This window comes from Scyliorhinus torazame, chromosome 6 (assembly GCF_047496885.1).
Source record: "Scyliorhinus torazame isolate Kashiwa2021f chromosome 6, sScyTor2.1, whole genome shotgun sequence".
NCBI classification, from domain to species: Eukaryota; Metazoa; Chordata; class Chondrichthyes; order Carcharhiniformes; family Scyliorhinidae; genus Scyliorhinus; species Scyliorhinus torazame.
In genome coordinates this window covers 235,498,971-235,519,629 of record NC_092712.1, presented here as the reverse complement: position 1 = coordinate 235,519,629, position 20,659 = coordinate 235,498,971, and the positions used below count along the sequence as shown (strand labels likewise).

At 39.7% G+C, this 20,659-nt stretch overlaps 1 protein-coding gene across 1 annotated transcript; it reads right to left on the bottom strand.

Annotated features, from left to right (window-relative positions):
• Positions 1–8,348: 8,348 nt before the first annotated feature.
• On the bottom strand, positions 8,349–14,455 carry LOC140425339 (iroquois-class homeodomain protein irx-4-like). The gene is made up of 5 exons (XM_072509498.1): positions 14,267–14,455; positions 13,667–13,918; positions 12,440–12,546; positions 10,787–11,100; positions 8,349–10,486 (listed from the first exon to the last, which is right to left on the bottom strand). The coding sequence occupies exons 1-5, from the start codon at positions 14,309–14,311 to the stop codon at positions 9,735–9,737; spliced, it is 1,470 nt and encodes a 489-aa protein (XP_072365599.1). The 5' UTR covers positions 14,312–14,455; the 3' UTR covers positions 8,349–9,734.
• Positions 14,456–20,659: the final 6,204 nt, after the last annotated feature.

Genomic DNA, 20,659 nt, shown 5'->3' with positions numbered 1-20,659 from the left:
CACAACGAACCTTATATATACTGTTTAGCTACATATTCCATCAAGGTAATTGTTGTGCTAAAAGTACAACATTTGTCTGGCGATAGCTAAGAAGTATGTGTGATTGAGTTATACCAACACACATACTTAAGGAGAACAGAATAGAATAAAAAATAATATGCAAGAATGTTTATGCACACAAATATAGAGATCATCTTATGCTATCCAAATGTCAGTTAAATTTTACTAGGGGATAGTAGGTTAATTAAAAATATAAAAGTAATGTTTAAAAATTCCTGTCTCTGAACTTTAGGAACTTCATGCATACTGATTTTAATTATACTGCAGTGTTCTGAAGATTACATAATCTGACGCTATCTATGGAAGGAGCCTGGCACCTCCCTAAATGCAATTTGGGTGACTTCACAACCGAGGTGCATTGTATTGTTTGGCTCAGTGCAAAGCTAAAACCACCTTGTATCAACACAATCTGTGTAGTCTAATTAGTCTATGTTGACTAGGTTGACAATATACACCATTGTTATATGCTTACTATTATGATCTAGGCTCAGGATATTGAACCCAAGAGCAGGTTGGAAAGAGGTGCTTCATGCAAACTAGTTGCTCTCAGTCTTTATCTTTCATTGAGTGTGTGAATGTGTAAGTAGATTCCTAATTAGACTGTATTTTTGACTGATTTAATTGTTCCAAACTCCTATATATTACCATTGCCAAAGTAGAGAATAACCACTTATGTTTACCTTCTAACAAAGATAAACAAAATAATAAGAAAATAAGATTTATCTTGGTTTGGTCACGAACATCAAGCATCTTGCTGCATATCAACTCCAAATTATTTTAGATTTCTGAATTATGTGACTAACCATGCATTGTGTGATGGTGTATGTGTTGCCATTATGTGGTGTGATGCAAAATTCACTTTTATAAATTTACACCAAAAGCAAAATTTACATTTATAAATTTACACCGAAAACATCATGCATTGTAGAAGTCTCTTCCTGATGCAACTGCTGACATTAGCACCCAAATTGGATTAAAACATTTGCAGTGCATTAGAATTCAAATGGAGTAGTTTCAAAATGTACACGTAGAATCATAGAATGGTTATAACATAGAAGTAGGTTATTGATCGCATCTTATTTGTGTCAGCTCTTTGCAACACCACACATCTTGTCCCACTCCCCTGCCTTATCCTGGGGCCCAGCAAATTTTTCTCTTCAAGTAATTAATGTGGAAAATTGCCCAGGTGTGTCCTGTACACAAGAAAAAGGACAAATCCAACCCAACCAATTACCACCCTATCAGTCTACACTCCATCAGCAAAGTGATGGAAGGAGTCATCAATAGTGCTATCAAGCGACACTTACTCGGCAATAACCTGCTCATGGACGCTCAGTTTGGGTTCCACCAGGGTCACTCAGCTCCTGACCTCATTACAGCCTTGGTTTAAACATGGACAAAAGAGCCGAATGCCAGAGGTGAGGTGAGAGTGACTGCCCTTGACATCAGGGCAGCATTTGACCGAATATGGCATCAAGGAGTCCTATCTAAACTGGAGTCAATGGGAATCAGAGGGAAAACTCTCCATTGGTTGGAGTCATACCTGGCATGAATAAGATAGCTGTGGTAGTTGGAGGTCAATCATCTCAGCTACAGGACATCACTGCTGGAGTTTCTCAGGCCCAACCTCAGGCCCAACCTCGGCCCAACCATCTTCAGCTGTTTATTCAATGACCTCCCTTCCATCATAAGGCCAGAAGTGGGGATGTTTGCAGATGACCGCACAATGTTCACCGTTCGCAACTACGCAGATAATGAAGCAGTCTATGTCCAAATGCAGCAAGACCTGGACAATATCCAGGCTTGGGCTGACAAGTGGCAAGTTGTATAAGTTACATTTGCACTACACAAATGGTAGGCAATGACCATCTCCTACAAGAGAGGATCTAACCATCGCCCCTTGACACTTAATGGCATTACCATTGTTGAATTCCCCACAATCAACATCCTGGAGATTACCATTGATCAGAAACTGAACTGGGCTAGCCATATTAGTACAGTGGCTACCAGGGCAGGTCAAAAATTAGGAATCCTATGGAGAGTAACTCACCTCCTGACCCCCAAATGGCTGTCCACCATCTACAAGGCACAGGTCAGGCGTGTAACAGAAAACTCTCCACTTGCCTGGATGAGTGCAGCTCCAAAAACTCTCAAGGAGCTTGACACCATTCAAGACAAAGCAGCCCACTTGATTGCTCCCCCTTCCACAAATAATCAAACCCTCCACCACCAACGAACAGTGGCAGCCGTGTGTACCATCTACAAGATGTACTGCAGAACTCACTAAGGTTCCTTAGACAGCACTTTCCAAACCCATGACCACTAGTATCTCGAAAGACAAGAGCAGAAGATATCTGGGAACCCCACCATATGAAGGTTCCCCTCCAAGTCACTCACCACCCTGACTTGGAAATATATTGCTGTTCCTTCACTGTCGCTGGGGCAACATCCTGGAACTCTCTCCCTAACAGCCCAATGGGTCTACCTACACCTCAAGGACTGCAGTGGTTCAAGAAGGCAACTCACCATCACCTTCTCAAGGGCAACTAGGGATGGGCAATAAATGCTGGCTTAACCAGCGACACCCACATCCCATTAATTAATTAGTTATTTAAAAAAATATCCAATTCTCTTTGAAACCTCGACTGAATCTGCGTCCAACACTCTCTTAGGCAGTGCATTCCAGATCATAACTGTAAAAAAGTATTTCCTCATGTCGCCATTGCTTCTTTTGCCAGTCACCTTGAATTGGTGTCCTCTGGTTGTGGATCATTCAGCCAATGGCAACACTTTCCCCCTATCTACTCTGTCCAGAGCGCCCATGGTTTTGAACAAATTAACCAAATCTCATCCTAATTTTCTGAACTCCAAAAAGAACTGTCCCAACTTCACCAATCTATCCATGCAATTAATGTTCCTTATCCTTGGAAGCAGCCAAGTGAATCTTTTGTGCACTCTCTCCAATAATATCTTCACATACTTGCCCAGAAATAGTTTCAGCTGAGATTGAATCAGTGTTTTTTACAAGTTTGCTGTGACTTACAAACATTGAACTAGGAACAGGAGTAGGCCACTCAGCCCCTCAAGCCTGCTCCACCATTCAATACGATTGGGGTTGATCCAATTGTAACCTCAGCTACACATTCCCGCCTACCCCCAATAGCCTTTTACTCCCTTGTTTATCAAGAATCTACCTACCTCTGCCTTAAACATATTCAATGCCCCTGCATCCATCGCCTTTTGAGGAAGAGGGTTACAAAGATTCACGAGCCTCTGAGATAAAAAATATCTCCTAATCTCTGTCTTAAATGGGTGACTCCTTCTATGGAAACAGTGACCCCTAGTTCTAAATTCTCCCACAAGACGAAACACCTTTTCACATCCGCTCTGTCAAGACCCCTCAGGATTTTAGATGTTTCAATCAAGTCAACTCTTACTCTTCTAAACTTCAGCAGATACAAGCCTAATCTGTCCAACTTTTCCTCATAAAACAACCCTCCCATTCCGGTTATTAGTCTGGTAAACCTTCTCCGGACTGCTTCTCATGCATTTATTTCCTTCCTTCAATAAAGGAGACCAATACGATAAACAGTATTCCAGATGTGGTCTCACCAATATCCTGTATAATTGAAGCATAATTTCCCTACTTTTGTATTAAATTCCTCTTACAATAATTGATAACATTCCTTAATGTTAGCTTTCCTAATTACTTGCTGTACCTGCGTACTAACATTTTGTGATTTGTGCACTGAGACACATGCTTCCCAGAGCTCTGTAATCTCTCATCATTTAGGATAATAGGCTTCTTTTCTATTCTTTCTGTCAAAGTTGCAAATTTCACATTTTTCCACACTCAATTTGCCAAATCATTGCCCTCTCACTTAACCTATCTTCATCTGATTGTAGCCTCCTTATGTCCTCTTCACAACTTACTTTCCTGCCTACCTTTAGGCCATCAGCATATGCAGCAACCATATCTTCCATCTTTTAATCCAAATCATTTATATAAATTGCAAAAAGCTGAGGCCCCAGAATTGACCCCTGTGGAACACCATTCGTTACCAAAAAGATGACCCATTTATGCCTAAGTCTGTTTCCTGTTAGCTAGCCAAGCTTGTATCCAAGCCATTAATTTACACCACGAGCTTTCATTTTCCGCAGAAATGTTTGATGTGTTTTTGTGCATTCTGTCCCTATTTAAAAAGCCTAAGATTCTGTAAGCTTTATGAAGCACTTTCTCAACCTGCAATGATTTGTGCACAAATATCCCAGGTCCCTCTGCTCCTGCACCCTCTTTAGAATGATATCCTTTCTTATACATTCCCTCTCCTCATTATTCCTATTATAATGAATCACTGATACTTCTCTGCATTAAATTTCACCTGCCGCTTGTCCACCCTTACCATCATCCTGTTTGTACTGTTGAAGTTTATCATTTCCTCCGCACAGTTGACAATACTCCCAAGTATCTGAAATAATATTAGTAGACCATTTTGACTGAATATTGCAAATAAACTATAACACTGTCAGTGGTAGCACTCCTTCCTTTTAATCAGAAGCCCCACTCCAGACACATTAGTACATTACTCTAGCGGACACTTCAGTGCAGTACTGAGGAAATGTTGCACTGTTGGAAAGGCCATCTTTGCGATGAGACATTAAACTGTGGTCTCACTCATCCAATACAGGTGGGAGTAAAAATATAGCTCTAATTAATGGAGGAGAGTTTCCCCCAGTGTTTCTTCATCAGGGAAATAGATTATCTACTACTTACATCATTGCTGTTGGTTGAACAATCCAGTGTAGAAAATGGCTGCTGATCTTCTCTAGTGTAATAAACGACAGCACTTCCAAATTTCTGCAATCCCAGTAAAGCACTATGGGACATCGTGAGGTTATGAAAGACAAATTAGCCGTTCTATTATGTTCTGTCTTCCCTTTTTTATTCATTTTTCATACCTATAGCCTTGTATCTAGCACTTTTATGCTATTTTTCAATTTTGAAAAGAATTCAAGATTTTCAGCAAGTATTGGCAGTTGGCCTGAGGGGAGAACACTGGTAAAATTTGAAACATATAATAGGCATAATTTAGCAACAGCAATTTTGTAATAGGCCAGATAATCATACACCTGAAGCAGATAAGCCTTAAATACCCAAGGCCATGTGGATTGGCTTGTTTGGCTCACTAAGGAGGCATGGAGAGATATATTTAGACCTGAGATTCTTCTACTTGAGGCTAGATAACGCTGTGCATGAATATCTAAAAGAAGTTTACAGCTACTCTGTGGCTAAGCTCCAGTACTGCCCCATAATACATTTAGGAAGACTTTAAGTCATGGCTTTACGCATTCTGGGCTTAATATATCGCAAAGATCTCTAAAGGGAAAGATTATACTTCATTTTGGACAAACCCAAACTTACATGTTGGGGTTTCTCAGTAACAAAATATGGATACTCTGAAGCATGCACGGCATTAAATATTTTGGACCAGAAACAGGAGTTATATTTTTATTTACACCTTATCAATGTGGAACCAACCACTGAACTAAATGTAATGATTGCTTAGGTCCAATTGCAAACTATTATGCATTAATGTGCAGATTTTAGTCCGCTCTAATGTAACTTCCAGGACAAAGTATAACCATGGAACTGCTTCATCACATTGTGTGGCTTTTGCTCTGTGACTTTGGGTTATTAACAGACGATTAATGATACAGACTACCAGAGGGGTGAAAGGCCACTTCAGATCACTGAAGTGCACTGCAAATTAAAACAAATGTTTAGAAACAAGCAGCTTGTTTTTGACAGGCATTTAATGACACAGAAATGAATTTCAGAAGTCTTTCCATAGGAAATAATGTGATTAGAAAATGCTTTCTCTTAGCTGATCCAGGCATCTCTTAAATGTAGTAATCTCCATATGTCATGGGCTGAATGATCTAAAAGTTACTCATTTTATGACAGGACTCGCATGGATTAGATTATGCAAGTACCAAAATTAGAACAAACTAAGACTTGATACAAATGTGCTTCTTTCAAGCATTTGCTGAAGATAACATACACACACAAATTTAACAATTCTTAGTCTTCACCCAATGTGTGTTGAGATAATATTTTTATGTATTCTTGGAGCTACCAGTTAAGAAACTGGATCATATTTTGTAACACTGTATGTTGTTATCTGGCTTCTTGCTTTGCATGAAAACTGTCTTATAGCTATTCTGCAAAGATGTCTTTAATAAAACACAATTCTAACCATTTTAAAGTTTTAAAAAATCACATGTGCAGTTGGCTAATTTGCATGGTGAGCTAGCCATCATTTTGCTTCATTGTTCTTGTGAAGGCTGCATGTTGACGTGATGCAATACATAAATCTTCCAGCACGTTAGTGCTGCACCGATCTCATTATTTTGTTTTCATGTAAAATGTGTATTATTATTATTTTATTTTAACTGTAGCTATGACAGCATAGATGCTAGAAAGAAATGAAACGTGGATGTCATAAATCATAAATATTCTCATGTGTCAATGATGTTTAAAGCTTAATTGGTTGATTTTCAAATGTCGTTTAAGTCTGCCTTTTACAAATGAGAAGGTGTTGTGTCAGAGTCTATTACCTCGGCTGGACATCTTTCTCTAAGTTAAAAAATAGAACCATCAGCAAGGGTTTGAGAGGTCGATAAAGCTTTTAGATTTTGAGATGTTTTCAGGGAGCCCATTTCCTGCGGCTAAGAGTTGTTAATGGAGCTTAAGGAATTATCTTATGACTCTCTGTTTGAGAGCAGTTATTTCCTTGCTTATGTTCCCTTGTCGAGGCTGAATATGCTGCTGTCAAACTCGGTTAATGAAAAGTAACGCGTCGGTGATTACAGTTTTATTTGGGCTCTATGTAAAAAGCGCTGTTAATTTAGCATCCACTCCTCTGTGTGTTTGAATTTGCCACGGCTGAATGATTTAGAGTATCCAGCGAAAACTGATTCTTTATTTCCACCCTCAGCGCAATCTACCTTTCCATTGCAATTTCAGTACAATTGCATCTCCCCACCTACCCCGTCTAATGGCTACATTACCCAGAGTTTTGTCAGTTGCATTATTTTTGAAAATTATTTATTTGTCTAAGGTTTCAGTTAAAGACTCTGGCTGACCCGAGCTACATTAAAATTCATCATACTCCAGCCTCTAGCTGTACACTTTCCCCTGGAGAATAGACTTTCGCTATTACTGTCAAGTACCCTTGACTCTTTTTTTTGCCCTTTTATCTATTACAACTAATTTAAGTTCTTTTTGCCCTTTTCAGCGAAAACGTGGCCCTCCGCAAAGCCTAGCCTGCCTTAGAGATCATAGGGTGCAGAGTCTCTGGAAATTGAGGGGTTAGTGTCAAGATGAAAATTTCACTTCAAATTATCTGAGCTGTTGCACATTTGGGCGACCAAGGTCTCTTGTCAGAATCTCTGACAAGTGGGCCTAGCAAATAGCAACATTTGTGATCGCGACAATATCATGAAAGAACAGGGAAGTTTAATACAGTGACAAGACGTGTGACTGCATAAATCCTTATTGTAGTAGATCTGGCTCATGATATATATAGAAGACATTGAATTCACCCACCATAACTATGGGGTGATACATTGGATTTGCTTCTTTAGTGCATAGTTTATGCACTATATGGTATCCTAGATGGTGTGTACAAATACGACTAAGCAGGTTTACAATATGCTCCACACGGTTCTTTTATATTTTTAGTGACAAAAAATTTAAAATAGTCTTCAAATACAATTTATTTTCTTATTAAGTTTGATGCGCATAATGTTCGGATTATTTTTATATCAGGTACACATAAGACGAGCAGAGGTAAAAGAAAAAATGTGGTGGTGGTGGTGGTGGTGGGGGGGGGGGGGGGGGGGGGTTGTTTTTCAATCCTGATTTCAAAACAAGCAATTTGGCACATGACAGTTCGCAGCCCTAATTAAAATTGCAAGCTGAATTTATAACATGTTTGCAGACGCTGTTCCATTTTGCTGGGAATTGCATGAGATGTTTGTGAAGCTGATTTGAGGTTGCTGCCAAACATTCAGAGCGACAACTATTATGGGCTGGTATAACCGACTGCAAATATGTTATTTTGTTATTCACCCCCCCGCGCCCCCCCCCACCGAAGTTAAAAAGTTACACAAAATAGAAAATGGACGTTTGATTTTAAAAAATCAACCTGATATTATGTGAAACCTGCTCATAATAATGACCCACTACGCAACCATTCTCTTGGTCCAAGAACTGAAATCGAGAACACAAATAAGAGTATTTTATTCGCAAACTTTACCTTTTTGGCAATACCATAACCTGAATAATTTAATTTGGAGTTGTTGTTTGTGCTCAGCAAATGCAAAGAAGCTCTTTAAAATGTATTGAATAATGTGATAAATGTATGCATTGTTTAATGTTTCGAAGACAATAAAATATGTGGTGTGTTTTAACCAATGTCATACCATTTTAGCCATCCTGCTTCTGACATCCTGTTAGATATTAGGGGTAAAATACATTTTCTGTATTAAATATATTTTCCAATTAGACAGGAATGTGTAAACAAGCACCTCCCAGCGATACGAATGCCCATGCACCCTGGCACAGTAACCCTTAAACCTTGTTTCCCAACATACATGCTGAAGTGTTCACATTTTTCTGTGACTGCAACTATGACCGAATGCCTTTTTCTTTAAATTTTGCACAACTGGCGCTTTGACCATTTCACCTAATTCAAGTTTGCAGAGGCAATCAAGATAATCTTCCTAGTTTCCGAATCAAAATATTTTGACTACTGTTTGATCTAATGTGACATGGCAACGATGAGTTCAAGTGTACAATGGCACACAATTCAGCAAAGAAAAAGTGTTGGCTGGGGAAGCAGCTTACTTTGTCAATTACTATTTCCCCCAAAATACATTTTTTCCAGTGTACTGTAAGTGCACTCTGTTATAGACTATCTCAGGTAGGAGTTGCAGGTTATTTTCACTATCTGAATCAGCCAATGCGAAGAATATGGTTTGTGTAAACGCTCAGTTAAAGCGATAGAACATTAAAATGGGAAATTGAAGCAGTACCACTTGAACTCAAAATTAGATTATTCTACCGGTCCATAATGTAACCAGACACCACTCGTGAGTTACCTCTAAAAGAGCACATTTATTTCAGTGCACATATGTTTAACATATATTCTCGTATGTTTCAAAGCCAAAAAGTTGTGCAATGGTGTAAACTTTTAATAAGTGTTGCTTGTGATCCATTGGCATAGCTTGACGGTAGCATAAATATTTTTTTTCCAAAAACTGGATTTTCGGGGAATTATATTTGCATGCTTTCAAGCAGGCTTCGAATCCCAACCCAAGATACCCACTTCTGTAAACTCTGGGATTGTAAACGTTACCGATATGTCTATTCTATAGTCCAGACGTGCTTTCCAACATGGACTTGAATAAATTACACAGCACTATTCAGTTAAAGAGCTCTTGAAATAGCTGCAGTTATTTTGTGAAACGTTTAAAACAGTGATGAAATATAATATAAAGTCTAATAAAAGACGGGTTGGGTTTGTGAATAGAACGTCTCAGAGTTAAAGTTTGCCTCTTCGTAGTCCATCAGCAGGCTTCAGAAAAAAAGTCCATGCCATTTTGATTTGTTATGAACAAAACATTTTGTTTCCTGTTTTAGGAAATATTGAGAGGTCCTTATTAGTTTCTTGTTGGGGTAAGCCTGTGATCTGTCCTTTAATCATATTTGTAGGAGTTCCCAAAGAACGCCCCATTGCCTCTGTGTCCAAGATAGCACCTTTGGTGCTGGCCCAGGAAACGGTGGTGTTGGTTAATGCCTGGTTCAAAGTGCTGTGTCTGAGTAGGGGGTCGTGGAAAACCCCATCGACCCAATTCCTTAGGGTGGTCACTGGGGAATCTTGTCTATCCACCACGCTGGTGGGCATAGAGGCCAAGGGAGGCGAGGAGGAGATGGCCTGTTGGTGTCGTTTCAACATGCAAGATGGGTATTCAGTTTGGCTCAATGAAGTAGCGGTTTGAGCGAGGGACCAGATCCGAGGTTTGTTGTCAAGCAGCTGCTGACTATGCTGTTGCTGCTGGAAGCAAAGCTTGGAGTCGCGCCCTCTCTGTCTTCCTACCATTAGGTCTTGCTCGGAACTCGCCATTACTCGCTTCAGACAGTCCTTGACCTTTTCAGAATGGCGATCTCGCGGTGTTGAAAGGGGTATCTTTAAAGAGACCTTCTTGCACTGGTCAGCCGGGCAATCGGAGACCCTGGTCTGATTGTTGTCCATGTGTTGAAATGGGCCTTTCAATTCACACTCGTCACTTTCTGTCTCGATCCCATCAAAGTCATCGAGGTCACTCAGCTGGAGCTCTTTGTCTTCTTTGCATGTGGTATCTGTCAGAAACACAGTTTCAGAAATGTGAAGATAAGTTTTGAAGTGCTTTCTAATAAATTCAAACCGGTTATCAAATACTTACATTGAACAAAAACTGACTAGAAGATGTAACCCTTTCACTCCTAATTGCTTCATTATTTTAAATATATATAAATATATATATTCTTGAGTTCTGTTTTTCTAGCGACTTTTTCTTATATATGCGAGGCACATCATTGCACTATAAATTATTAAGTACATTATTTGGTGTGGATCTACGCGTATACATGTCTACCAGGAAGAATACAGCGAGAGCGAACCATCATTGTGTATATCTTGCGGGCTTTTATCGTTTGCACTTTCATCTTCTTCCTCATCGTAAGGTTTCTTGTCATCGGTACATTTATTCCTGGGCGACCAGGTCATTTTATTCTCTTTCTTGAGTCTCCTCCTGGCGTTGGCGAACCAGGTGGAGACCTGGGTCAGGGTCATCTTGGTGATGATGGCCAGCATGATCTTCTCCCCTTTGGTCGGGTAAGGGTTCTTCCTGTGCTCCTGGAGCCAGGCTTTCAGAGTACTGGTCGTTTCCCGGGTTGCATTTTTACGCCTGGCGCCTGGGTCCACCGCACCATATCTAAGTTTGTTGAAGAAGAATTGAAAATTAATAAACGGCCGCCTATCATTATGCAGGCCCTATGCAGTTATCCACTTTGAATTTGTCACAAGGGGTTCTGAGCATGGAATGAAACTCAGTATTTGGCCACTAACTCACAGATCAACGCAATTAAATTGCAGGAATATTAAAAACGCAATGAAACTTGCCCACTTAACACAGTTCTGCGATATGGAATCTCTGAAAACTAAGGCATTCGCATCACTGTCTTCCCTGATCTGCAGGTACAATCGCTGCTATTTTATTCTCTTCACATTTGGTCATGTCTTAAAAAATAAAGGCCGAGATGTTTAACTTGCTCTAATCAATGAGTGGTATATTAAACATAAGTAACTCGCCTCTATGTGCAAAGATCATGGGCAGTGCACATTTACTTTCGCTTCACTTGCATCATTTATTTTAGCTGTGATGCCTGACAGTGGCGTGTGGGCTTTTGAAATATAATATTGATCCCCGTTGTGATAAAAAAAATGTACGATAGAACGGGCGCCAGCTAAATGAAATGGAAGCATAAAATGCTAAGGCTACTGAAAAATTGCTGGATGAGAGAGTGTGACAGAGACGAGCGCGAGGAGGCAAAGAAAGGGCTGGAGGAGGAAATGTGCTGCAGTCAGTCCGTCACATCTCTCCAGTTAGAGCATTTCCCTTTCTCTAAATCTGTCGAAGGGTTCTTGTCCATTCCACATACCACTGCAACAATATGTTCGCCCAAATACCGTTCACTCTACAATCTTGCCCCTTCCTTCTAAGATAAAACAGTTATCAATGCGTTAAAGCCACTCAGCTGCACTTCAATATTTAATGCACCTTAGCCGGGAAAAGGTCACACACAAGCAGTGGGCTTGAAGCGTTAAAGTGACTTAAGTGGTTTTTGACAATCTTGAAACTAATAACTGCATAGATACGCACACCATTAACATTTCCTGTAAATACGGTACAGGCACCTCTGTGCAAAAGAGAGTTTGAAAAGTGACAACGTTTAATCAAACTAAGAAACAAGTCACGAGCAATTCAAAACCCAAGCAGCCACTTTTCTTGTCGTTGCACGGCAATTGCATTTCGTGTTTTGATGCATTTTCCATGTAACTATTCTGAAAGGCCAATTTCCTTTATTTTTGGCATCTCCAAGAAAACTGCAGGTTTTTAAAAAAATATTGCGTATTTAAAATAATTCCAAAGTTATACGCATTTACGCATAAGTACATCTCTCACAAATGGCTGCTTGGTGTATGCTTCCAATATTATATATAGTATTACTGTGATCACAAGTGGACTGGACTAGGGTGATATTCTTGCGCACCTGTCATACTGATACTGTCCCAAGCTGGGATCGTATGGATAATAGGCAGCTGCCTGGGTGATTCCCGCATGCGCAGATCCTGCTGCATCCTTGGTGTCAAATGGACTCTGAAAGAGACATGTTGGCACATCTTGACTTCTTTACCAGCACTTTTATTTCATAGAAAACTGTGCGCTGATTGTTTTGATCAACAACACAAAAACAGCGCCTAAACAACACTTGGCAGCAAAACTATACAAACAATGGTATGCTACAATCAGATAAACATCAATAACACTAGGAACACTTGGCATTTCAGTACAGGTCAAGTTTTAATAGCTGATTACATCAATATGTTTATTTTGTTCAAGTCTAAGATCAACCTGAGACTAAGGTGTAAACGGTATTAGGGAGGGGTGCTGAAACAGCTTATTTCGGGTTCTGACACTTCACTTTAGTTGTTGAACTTCAATTTCTGCAATGCTTTTATTTGCTTGTTGTCAAATTTCTCATTCTATCAGGGAAGTTGCTCTATCTGGGAATTGATCCATCATGCCACGTCCAGTTATAAATGGCACTTTTCTGGCAGCTGGTCTCATAACATAATTGAGCTATATTTTTCAGTACATAAAGGGGCTTGCGGGTCCGAAGCTGCTATTTGTCAAAATACATCAAATGCACTTTGCACAAATACTTCAAAATTGTACAACCGTGTTTTAATTCTGTGCTTTATGTGTACATTGCTATATACATTTCACAGGTTTATACATATGATAGTGAAGAATATGTCCTTCAGTTGTGAAATGCGAAATGTGAATTCATATATCACACACACATGGGCTTTTAAGCTCTTAAGGCAGGTTTCAGGAAAACATTCAGTGTTCGTGAATAATAATAACAATTTTCATAAGCTACTAATAAAACATTGTCAGTACTTTTCCCACAGGGAATGTATTGTTCAATAGTGGTGGAATGTTGCCTAATAGTTAATAGTGCGAGTTAACTCTCAGGAAGAATTTAGGATCAAGTTACAATGCGGCATACGGTTACTGTCCTTTAATATTGAACTCTTGCAATTTGCTAATGTTGATTGAAATACTTGTTCTGAGTCAAAGGAAAAAAAAACAATGATCAACCTAAATCAATGGGCTGATCTGATACTAAAACCTTCCATGATAAATCATGGGCAGTTTGCTTTTCCCAATGCTAATTGACGGTGATAATAATAGTGATCAGAGGATTACTTACCAGGGAATAGAAAGCAGAGGGTTCTGTCCCATAGGTGACATAGTTGCCATATCCCTGGTTGGTGGTGTACGGGCTCCCGTACATTCCGAGGGCAGCAGCAGAGTTGAGCTCATGTCTGGCTGTGGCCAGCAGCCTGCTCTCATACATGGGACAATAGACAGGGGTTTGAGCAGAAGCGGCAGCCCCTGAATCCACCAGCGTCCTGCCGCTTGACTCGCAGCACGTAGTCAGGGGACTGGTGGTCATCAGGAACTATATATAAAAAGACAAATAATAAACACAGATATAAATTGGGGGATCGTTCCTGCTGAATATCTCCACTGGGACTCCTTAATATGGCTCCAATGCGAATATTCTGCTTCCCCCCCTCCCCTTCTCCATACAGAAAACACTTCTCTATAGATCAACTTCGCTCTTTCCAATTACGCATGCATTTATTATTATGGATAGTAAAGTTAAGCCACGTCACATTTTATCTGTATTGAAGTGAATTCGAGATCAGCTAGGGGGCAAAGCAATGTTGAAAAGCGGAAACGGCCACTAGCGATCAATTAGTCCCTTGAATGCGATCAAATAAATTGAAGGATCGATATGACATACCTGAGGTGCTGATGTGTAGGGATATCCGAACTGTGGGTACGACATCGTCCAAGGTTCGCAACATTCAGAAAAGAGAGAGAGAGACGCCTGATCTCCACGCTATTGCAGCCTTGCTCGGTTTCACCGTACCAATTGATTGGCAAGCGCACAGGCTCCGAGATTCTCGATAGGGCGAAGGAAAACGGCACATTTAATTTATTTACATACAGCTTAAAACTTTACCCCCCCCCCTCCTTTCCGCCACCCCCCCTCCCCCAACTCCCCTTCCCTGAACATAACTAGGCTAGTTCAGCTATCTCGTTTTGCCAAGATGACTGGACGTTCCAGTTGCTTTGGAAAACGAGTGGTTTTGCAGATGGGAAAACACACAAAGATAGCGAGTCAGATAGAGAGAAAGTGTTCTGCCCCTGAACTTAGTTAATATCAGTAGGCATGACGTCAGATAAAGCCAGCTTTAAAATGCCTCCAGCCTAACTCCAAGATACCTTCACGGTGGGGGGAGAAAAAAAAACACACACACAAATGCTTCAAATATAAATGTGGAAGAACAGCCCCGAGTTAAGTGTAGCCTCAGTGTGAATTCCAAGGTAATTGAGCACAATATGGCATTTATACTAATTTAGCCACGACCATTGTTGGCAATCGTGTTACACTGTGCAAATGGCCGCTCAAAGTGCGCTCTCTGTTATTGGGTTAATAGTTGTTCGCTGATCGCGGGGGAAGGAGCTGAATTTAATTAGAAACATATTAATGAACAGCTGCAACTTGTGCTCCACCCTATTGTACTACAGTAATAGAGGGTAGGAAAAGTCAGCAGTCAGTGCAACAGTGAGCTCCACAATATTTCAATGCACCCATACTCACTGCTGCACTCCAGAACCCAGCAGTTAGCCAGTTAAACTAATATCCTGCCTGGAAAGGGAACAGATCAATTCTGGATATATTAGGTCATATATATGTGTGTTTATATGCCAAGTGTGAGGTTTCAAACAATGTATCTAACCATTAGGCTACATAGGTAAGAGATGACGTATCCATTGAAAGAGCAATTGCCCAGGAAGTACAAGACTTATGGAAAATAATTAATAACCGGCATATTTATACATTTTTACTAGACACTGTCGTGTTGGTGATTATGAAACACTGAATTCTTCCTCTTTATTTTATAGATTGGGGTAAAAGTTTCTCCCTGTGTGTGTGGGTGAATGATGTGTCTCAGATACTTGACACTGGCACTGAATAAACACGCGAACTTCAGCAGATTATTCACTAGATCCATGTTTATGTTTGTTGACACAAACGTTATGACCGAACTTATGTTACTGTCCTGGGTTGACACTGTGAATCGTGTTTCTCTCTCTGTAACTGAGGATTTTATCTACCTGAACCTATCTATGGGCACAGACACATAGGCAGAGACATGTCTGGCTTCTTGCAACAGATGAACGTGAAGAAACTCTCCCCCACCTTAAATCGTGCCTTGCTTTGGTGGTACTGTATAGCACATTTCTGTACAAACCCATGGTGTGTAGACTTGCTCGAATGTTCATGGGTTCAGACATGTGAATAGCCGCGGGGTCACACTCTAATTAATGATGATGTTCTACTATTCTCCCCAGCTGGAAGACTGCCTCCAAGAAACGAATCTGCCCGCTTTGACAGCTCGATAGTGGATGATTGATGACTATCCAGAGAACACAGTCTACATAATATAATATCTCCTGCATAATTGCTTCAATTTACAGATGAAAGTACGTGTTCTCAAATTGAGTTAGCCTTTGTAAAACAGTATTTTGACATATTAGGTTTTTAAAAAAAAATAATGAAAATTACCTGCATTTAAAAAATCCAAAGAGATCCGTGACCATGGGGTTTTACAGTGTGGTGACACATGAAGTTGAATATTTCAAACTGTATAGATCGCTATCTTCTAATTAAATGTATAGGTGATCTGCAAGAACCCGAGAAGGTCATTACAAAGTTTGGAAATAACGCACTCCTTGACGGAAATTAACTAACAAATGGCAGTTTCTTAAACTATTCACTTGCAGATGTGATAGGTTAGAGTATGAAAGTTTAAAAGCATTGATAGTGGGAACAGTAAATTCAACACGAATCCAGATATGTACTCTGGTGAAATATCACACATTCCTCATTGTGAGAGTGTAATTTCTACAGGTGCACAATATTTTACCACTTGCACGCCTATCGCTGAATCGTTTTACTTGCAGACACTTTACCCTTCCCAAGGAGTCCTGATGTCATTGCCTACTTACGTACCAGCGACAGAGGCCATTTGAGAATTGTAAATATAGGCAACGCACTCTTTAATTCCTCAATGAGCTTCACCATGTATATATTTGGTAATTATTTCAGATACTGTTGCTCAAAGTTGAGGTCTTTTGTCAATATATCAGTGGACGTGGGACAATATTTTTTTAACCCTGTGAGATCCGGCGCAAAACTCAATAAGGCAAAATGTGACTATATCACATAATGACATATCCGGATGTAAAGTACATAATAATTGAATTACAAAATGAGAATGTTTGCAAAACTGATGGCGGGAATGGTCCTTTCAAATTACGAGGAAGCCAATATTTAAGGTTGTGCAAGGCAGAATGAGCCAGACAGGAAGAGAGAGAGCAAGAGGGGAGATTGCACGAGGCAGCAGCGAGAGCTCAATGTTTGCACAAATCTCTTGATGCCTCTTAAAAGTGATGGTACCGGAAAAGATTCCAAGGTACCATCGGCTACTAAACTGCGCGCAAACCTATTGAACATTTATTATCAATGCACGAATGAGCACACGGGATCCCAGTAATGGAACACATACGCGTTTCAGAGCGCAGGTCACCCGTGTCAAGTGGTTTCATATCAAACTGTTTTGGAGAGATGGCGAGATTTAGTGACACCTCCAGACACAAAAGGAGATAATAATTGAAATACAAAGCCAGAATGTTTGAAATCGGCTTCCAGATGTGTTCGGAGATCCAATGGGTACGTTGAAGAATGATCAAAATCTATCAAAAATTAGCCTTTAACTTCATGTTGACTTTAAAACCGAACGTTTTGCAATAGCCAAAATAAGAATAAAACTATACTGAAAATCACCACCCCATCTTTGTAACATTATTAACACGAATATACAGGGGACTGTAGAATGAATACTTTAGAAAGAATATACGCAGATTTCATTTTGATGTTTTTAGTTATATACATCTCGAGCTCCATTTTAGACAAAATAAACTCATTTAGAAAATCAGCTCATTTAACGCATTCATTAGGGAAAAGTTTTGATGCAACTCGATGGATCCAAGATTCCTTTAAGAAGAGATCACTTCAACAAACTTGCTGAATCTCCTTGCTTTATGAATGTTGTTGGGGAGCTCTGTGAGATATTTAGGTACATCAATCAGCATATGCATTTACACTAAAATAACACTCAGGGAACCCCGAAACAGAGTCAGAGTTGTTCAGGTTGAGGATTTAAAGCAAACGTGACACTTGCTGACAAATAAAGTGAGCTGTACATGTTGTTCACTTAGGGCTGTGACACGGAGCTGAATGCCAAGGCGAACTGTTAATGGCTATTGCCTCACTCTTCCTGTCCTCCAGGACATCAGCTTCATCCCCTGCAGTTAACACCACCTCTGCTATTGCACACTCCCATTCCAAAAGGGTCGTCACAAAAATATGTTAAAAGGAGACAACACTGGCCAAATTGGACAAGTTAGAGTAAACTTGCCATTGAAAATCACCTGCTCCAAAATATAGAACATTATAGAAATTATAGACCTTCAGAAGAACTTTTGAGGAAGGTTGACTTTGCAAGGCCAGATTTTAAAAAAAAACGATTGGAATATTTGGCTAATGCAGCATTTTACAGCAATGACAGTACAACAATTGACTTTCAATGAACACTATGTAGTGTAATCTCAGTTTAAATTCATGCCACGCCAAATTGAGCCTCATTCATTCCATACATAACTGGGACGAGCGCTTCCCCAAATCCAACCGATTTGCCATCTGAAGTCAAAGGTTAAGCTATTGTTACACGTAACGTGATCCTTGTTTAAATGGATGATCTCCTGAAACGCCGTGATGGGTTGATGGGCATGCCAATTGGACCTTAACGTAGAGCAGTTCAAATCAATTTGTCAGTATTACCACATAAAACTTGCCTGCATTTTATTGCATTAAATCTCAAACTCTTAATAATACAGCTTCTTCGCAATTTAAAACATCTTTCCCCCAACACTGTACTTACACCAGACAGCGTCTATGTTTTATTTCTGAAATACAAAGACTACTTTGTGACAGATTAAGTTTTAAAAGGATTTATGTTTTAAAAAAAAGTATTTATTGCACCAGGCAACAGTTAAACACGGCCAGGAGATGAATGGATGTCTCTCTTTTTTTGGTTACCTATTCCTTGCTCTGGGTTTAGCGATCGCACATTCCCAATGGCATGCAACTAACATCTGGAGGTAAACTTGAACGGTCGCTGTGGCCCATGTAGACGTTTTGTCGGTCTTACCAGTGATGTTTCCACAGAGAGCTGGTACAGCCATTTCCCCTCGCTCTCTATCTGTTTCACAGGTGGGGAAATATTTGCAGCTCCTTGAGCTCCAGAAACACTCTAGTAAAACAGTGGCGTACTGAAGCTGCATAGCTGCTTGTTTCACTCTCCTTAAAGATACAGCATTTCCTTAAGAGGAGCTCCTGTGATCCGGATAAGGGACACATTATTCATTTAAAAAAAAAAATCAAAATTCAGCTATCTGCAAAAAAAGTCCACAAACTGAATTAAAAAAATGTTCCTGACACGATCTGCTCACCAAATGAGACCCAGAAGTATGAAGGTTATTCTCTTTTCCTTGATCCAAGCATCACAATAGAATAAAACTTTTTTGAGATTCACTGCCCACCCTTGTCGGAGACCCTTGCGCCAAAACACCAAATGCACTTCTTAAACAGGAATGCGTCCATGGCCCCTTTCTTGGTATTCACGACGATCGCATTTAGACAAGGCCGATCAATACAATATAGTCAAGATATTCATTCATGATTCAAACAGCGTTGGGTTTACCTTCGCAGCTATTCTGTCAATATCGCTTCTCATAACTGTCAGGACCGGTGGCAATCTGATCATTAAGCCTCATTTATGGAGAATGTCTCTTTTTTAAAAAAAACCTTAAATGTATCAACCCGAAGATAACTTTATACCGATGTTTTTAGTTACATTTACCGTTAATCACTAAAGCGATTGGATTAACTTTGGCAGGCGATGTTGATTTTCTGAAGGTTTTATTGTATCAACTCTTGTGCTTACTTCTCAAGGCAATTCCTAAGATATTGCTGTTAGGTATACAAGCCCATCTGGGGAGAATAATATTGACTATATTTAAAAAAAACATAGATAAATCTATAATACTATTTAAAGTAATATTACACATGGTTGGTTTGCAATCACTGTCTTTGCTACCAGATTGTGACAGGTTGCATATGCTCGCTATTAGAAGCATAATGCAGCGAGTAGCAGTGTGGATATATGCAAAGCAGTTATATCATGGCTATGCCGCCATTCAGCTATGGCCAATGAGGTCTTTTATTCCCATATCAATTATTAGATTGTGTGAATCTCCCCCTCTTCCTGTTACACTCATTGTCGCTGGCACACTCCATGCAATTGATGATAGACAAATTATGTTCATGGAGTTTAGGGTCAATTTCTTTGCTGTATCGACTTCATTCATTTCTATCAAATATATTTCCCACCACGCATAAATCCTCTGGACCAGAAATACAGTTAGTTCTGTTTAATGCAGACCTTGGAAATCTTAAATGACATTAAAATAAATAAGACCCGGCCCCTATTCGGTCTAATACATTTGGCTCATTTGTATAATCTTCATCAAATGAGGTTCCATCATTAAAAAAAAAACAGTACATGCAAAGCATCTTCGACGCACCAATTGATATCCATCTCGCCTGAATCTAACTTTCTTGAATATCATGAAGGTTATAATTCTGCAAATATTCAAACAGCATAGACCTTTCCTAGCAGAATCACTTCTGTTGTTTGCACACCCTACCCAGTTTACATTATATGTGTTTTAAATAGCCTACAAATTAAAATCACCGCCAGAAAAGTAAATGGAGGCCGCGGGTTTAAAGAGTGCAGATTATACAGAATGGTCACTCCAACTTCGCGTGTGAAAGATTACTGAGAACACTATAAAGAAAAACATTCAAAAATCTCTCTCTTTAGCATCAGTTTTGAATTACATGAAAAGGTCATTATTACATGGGAAGTTATATGGGTAACCGATCTAGTTGCTTAGTTGGTGGATACAAATTCCAGATCACAGAAATAAATGGGGGGGGGGG

What these genes read in the sequence shown, in the direction of transcription:
- LOC140425339 (XM_072509498.1), bottom strand. Translation starts at nt 14,311, where the DNA reads ATGTCGTACCCACAGTTCGGATATCCCTACACATCAGCACCTCAG. An exon ending in CCTACACATCAGCACCTCAG is followed by an intron (nt 13,919 to 14,266) that starts GTATGTCATATC and finishes TTTTATATATAG; the next exon opens with TTCCTGATGACCACCAGTCC. An exon ending in CCTCTGCTTTCTATTCCCTG is followed by an intron (nt 12,547 to 13,666) that starts GTAAGTAATCCT and finishes TGTCTCTTTCAG; the next exon opens with AGTCCATTTGACACCAAGGA.